General features: G+C 33.0%; 1 protein-coding gene across 2 annotated transcripts in view; it reads right to left on the bottom strand.

The window, feature by feature from the left end:
- Window positions 1,841-3,173, bottom strand: part of LOC105171998 (uncharacterized GPI-anchored protein At1g61900) — a 5,752-nt gene continuing 4,419 nt past the window's right edge. For both annotated transcript variants that reach the window (XM_020697348.1, XM_011093304.2), the window contains 3 exons: window positions 2,449-2,589; window positions 2,306-2,353; window positions 1,841-2,039 (listed from right to left, as the gene is read on the bottom strand). In XM_020697348.1, the coding sequence (XP_020553007.1) occupies window positions 1,966-2,039; window positions 2,306-2,353; window positions 2,449-2,589 (263 nt within the window). In that variant the 3' untranslated portion in view covers window positions 1,841-1,965. The remainder of the gene's footprint in view (window positions 2,040-2,305; window positions 2,354-2,448; window positions 2,590-3,173) is intronic.

Raw genomic sequence — 3,173 nt, 5'->3', positions numbered from 1 at the left:
ACCCCTTCACAATCTGAATCCCTATATTCATCCAAATCCCATCATTGTCAACAACATCCTATTCTTCATCATCACTACTCCCACCAGACTCACTAGATTCCCTCACAACTTCTCATTGATTTTTTCCACATTAGTATCTCTCACAACTCCTATCTCTTCATCAAAGTCACTATCAACTAAGTCATCCCCTTCACCGCTATCATCTATTGATTTTCTTCTCCAAAAAATGTAAATTCAGCTCCTACAACACCCTCAACTTCCTCACAACCCTCAGCCCCCTCATTAACGTCAGTATTGTGTTCATCCTCTGCATCACCCTCAAGCCCCTCACCAACCTCAGCATTGCCTTCACCCTCACCCACTTCAAGCCCCTTACCCATTTCATCAACCTCACCCCCTTCCATACATATTGACATCTCTCTATCTTTTTAAATGTTTCTCCTTTCCCTTTTGAAATCATTGTTATCAAGTAACAATTTAAACCATTTGTTAACATTACATAAAATCTCCGGCCCCTCACTATCCCAAGACTATCACAAATTACATTCAAAGTCTCAATGCAACACTCCTTTGGGCAAAACATAATCGAATTTACACATACTACCCCCATGTACATACCTTGAGAAACATGCCTAGTTTCACCATTATAGTGCATAGAAAGTGTATTAAAATCATAATTAGAGTATTTACAATATTTAAAAAGAAAAATTATCATTAAACAGTAAACAGTAAAAGCATACAAACATATAAAAACATCGCAGGTCCACATTCTATAAAGTGACAAAAACACATGCCAACAATATACTAAAAAAATTCATTCTGGGACCACAAGCAATAAGTTGTATGAATTGAGGTTGCATGTAATAAGTTTGTGTGCATAATTATATGAATTGAGGTTGGAAACCCAATAGTACAACATTTAACATTAAAGAATTAAGATAAATTGTATATAATTAAAAAAATTATGTAACTCGCTTATGTAATAAAAGAATAAAAAATAAGTTAAATTACTACTACTATTTTTTAAATTTGGCATAATTACGAATACTTATTCGTTGTTTGAGAAATTACGAATACCTCATCAAATGTATAATAATTGTGTAATCCCTATATAGTAAGGTGGATATTACTACTTTACCTTATTGAATTTTTTAAAGAATTCAAAAAAAATATAATTAAAAAATATATATATAAAAAATTAGAGTTGTTGTTAGTCTACAAAAATATACTAGAAAATTCTAAAGTATATATAAAATTATAATTCACAATCCAAAAAAAATTGAATAAAAAACTAACGAATGCTGAAGGAATAGATTCATTGTTAGACGAACGTTAAAATCATGAGGTATGTGTAATATTTCAAACAATGAAAATATATTTGTAATTGTATCAAATCTCAAAACGACATATAATTATAATTTTCCCTAAAAGATATTCTTACAAGATATCTACTAATTATGCATCAAAAACAAAATATTCCTATAGAACATATAGAAAATTTTTATCAAAAACAAACAAAATTTTTCACCTAAAAAACTAAATATTAATATTGAAACATTAACGTCATTCGTTCCTACATTTTATCAATGTGATTCAAATAGTTTTTAATTAAACATATCCATAATATTTTTTACAACAGGCGTACATTTTACTAGTAATCTAAATGAAACATAATCCGTGTAAGTCAATGTAAGGCCCGGATGATTGCAAAACAAAGAACGAGGGAACACATGCACCATGACCAAGACAGGTATTCGTTTCTGGAAAACAAACATCCTGTTGGGATCTTAGGTGACTTTTCATGAAGATAAAAAGCAATGCAAAAGATGGCACCACAAGAGAAAGACAAGAAAGCTATTACTATACAAGAAACAAGCTCAAAATATACATACAACAAGCTCACAACATAAATCTAAAGCCCTCGATCTAACTCAGAATGGGCTCAGAGCTCAGCTAAAAATGTGATTAAAACAATAGTGTACTGAAAACAAAAATTGAAAGAATGGGTACAAGGAGATCCACTCCACCTCCGCGGCATCCTGAATTGCAAGAATATCACAATCAGTTACGAGATGTAAAACGGAACATAGGTACACGTGAATTCAATATGATGAGCTATAGAACAATAATGCATTTGTATTTTTCCCAACAGGTTTTCCTATAAGCCAAAGACTAAATTCAGCTACTCTCACTTCATTTAGCCAGGCATTTGTCTCTCGTACTATGTTGTGAAGAAAATTGAATTAGTTTACTTGCAGCAGTGAAGTATCGAATGAAATGTATAATGCTAGACGAAATTACGCACCAGGGTTACCGAAAGTCTCTGATTTAGGTAGTGCGGGCAAAGACATCTCTGAATATTCAAGCAGAACTTATGATGAAATGTTCCTTGAAACAACTTAGCACATAAATGAACAGATTAACAAAGAGGCTGTCAAAATAAATTACCTGGAGCACAAAGAGAGATTGATGTCATGGATGACGATGATGGCCATGGAGCTGCAATGTTGTCTCTCAAATCACAAGTAAAGCTGAAGCCTGTTGAATTATCATACACCATATCTGCAGGTAGGCTTGGTAGTAAACACCCTGCAGTCGTGTCAAAAGGTTAGTTATCAGTTGTTCATTTGTTGCTAGAGGTGCTACTTTTCAATCTCTTTAAACCAAATCAGTTCAATTCAAACAAGGTTCAGCATGCTATCACATGTAATTTTAGACCTACAATAGCTTTTCACTTTTGGTTCGTATGGACTCCATTTGAACATCTAAAGCATAAGTATAATCAGAACCTAACTTTTTAGGTGTATAGTTATATATACTCGTGAGTTTTGATATACCTTTGGGAAAGGTCCCCTAAAGAATGCTAGCACCCGTAACAACGGCAATAATTCAAGACAAATTAGATTCTGAATTTCACATTTGAAGATAGCAAGAAAAAACTGAGAAACATATTATGGTTATATATCCAGAGTCATTTAGCCAACAGAAGACAAGTATTTTCCAGTAAAGTAGACAAGAAGAGAGAATCGTGTTGCAGAAAGTTGAGGTACTGAATGGATTTGATAGCTTCAGTGGGATTAACAACCATGAAGGTCAGACTGAGACATGATTCAAATGATAAATATAGCGGTATATTGCACAATAGCATTGGTAACAAGCGATAAATTCTTTTC

This window comes from Sesamum indicum, linkage group LG10 (genome assembly GCF_000512975.1).
Source record: "Sesamum indicum cultivar Zhongzhi No. 13 linkage group LG10, S_indicum_v1.0, whole genome shotgun sequence".
Taxonomy (NCBI): Eukaryota; Viridiplantae; Streptophyta; class Magnoliopsida; order Lamiales; family Pedaliaceae; genus Sesamum; species Sesamum indicum.
Note: the sequence above shows the minus strand (reverse complement) of the source record. Positions and strands in the feature narration are given on the sequence as shown.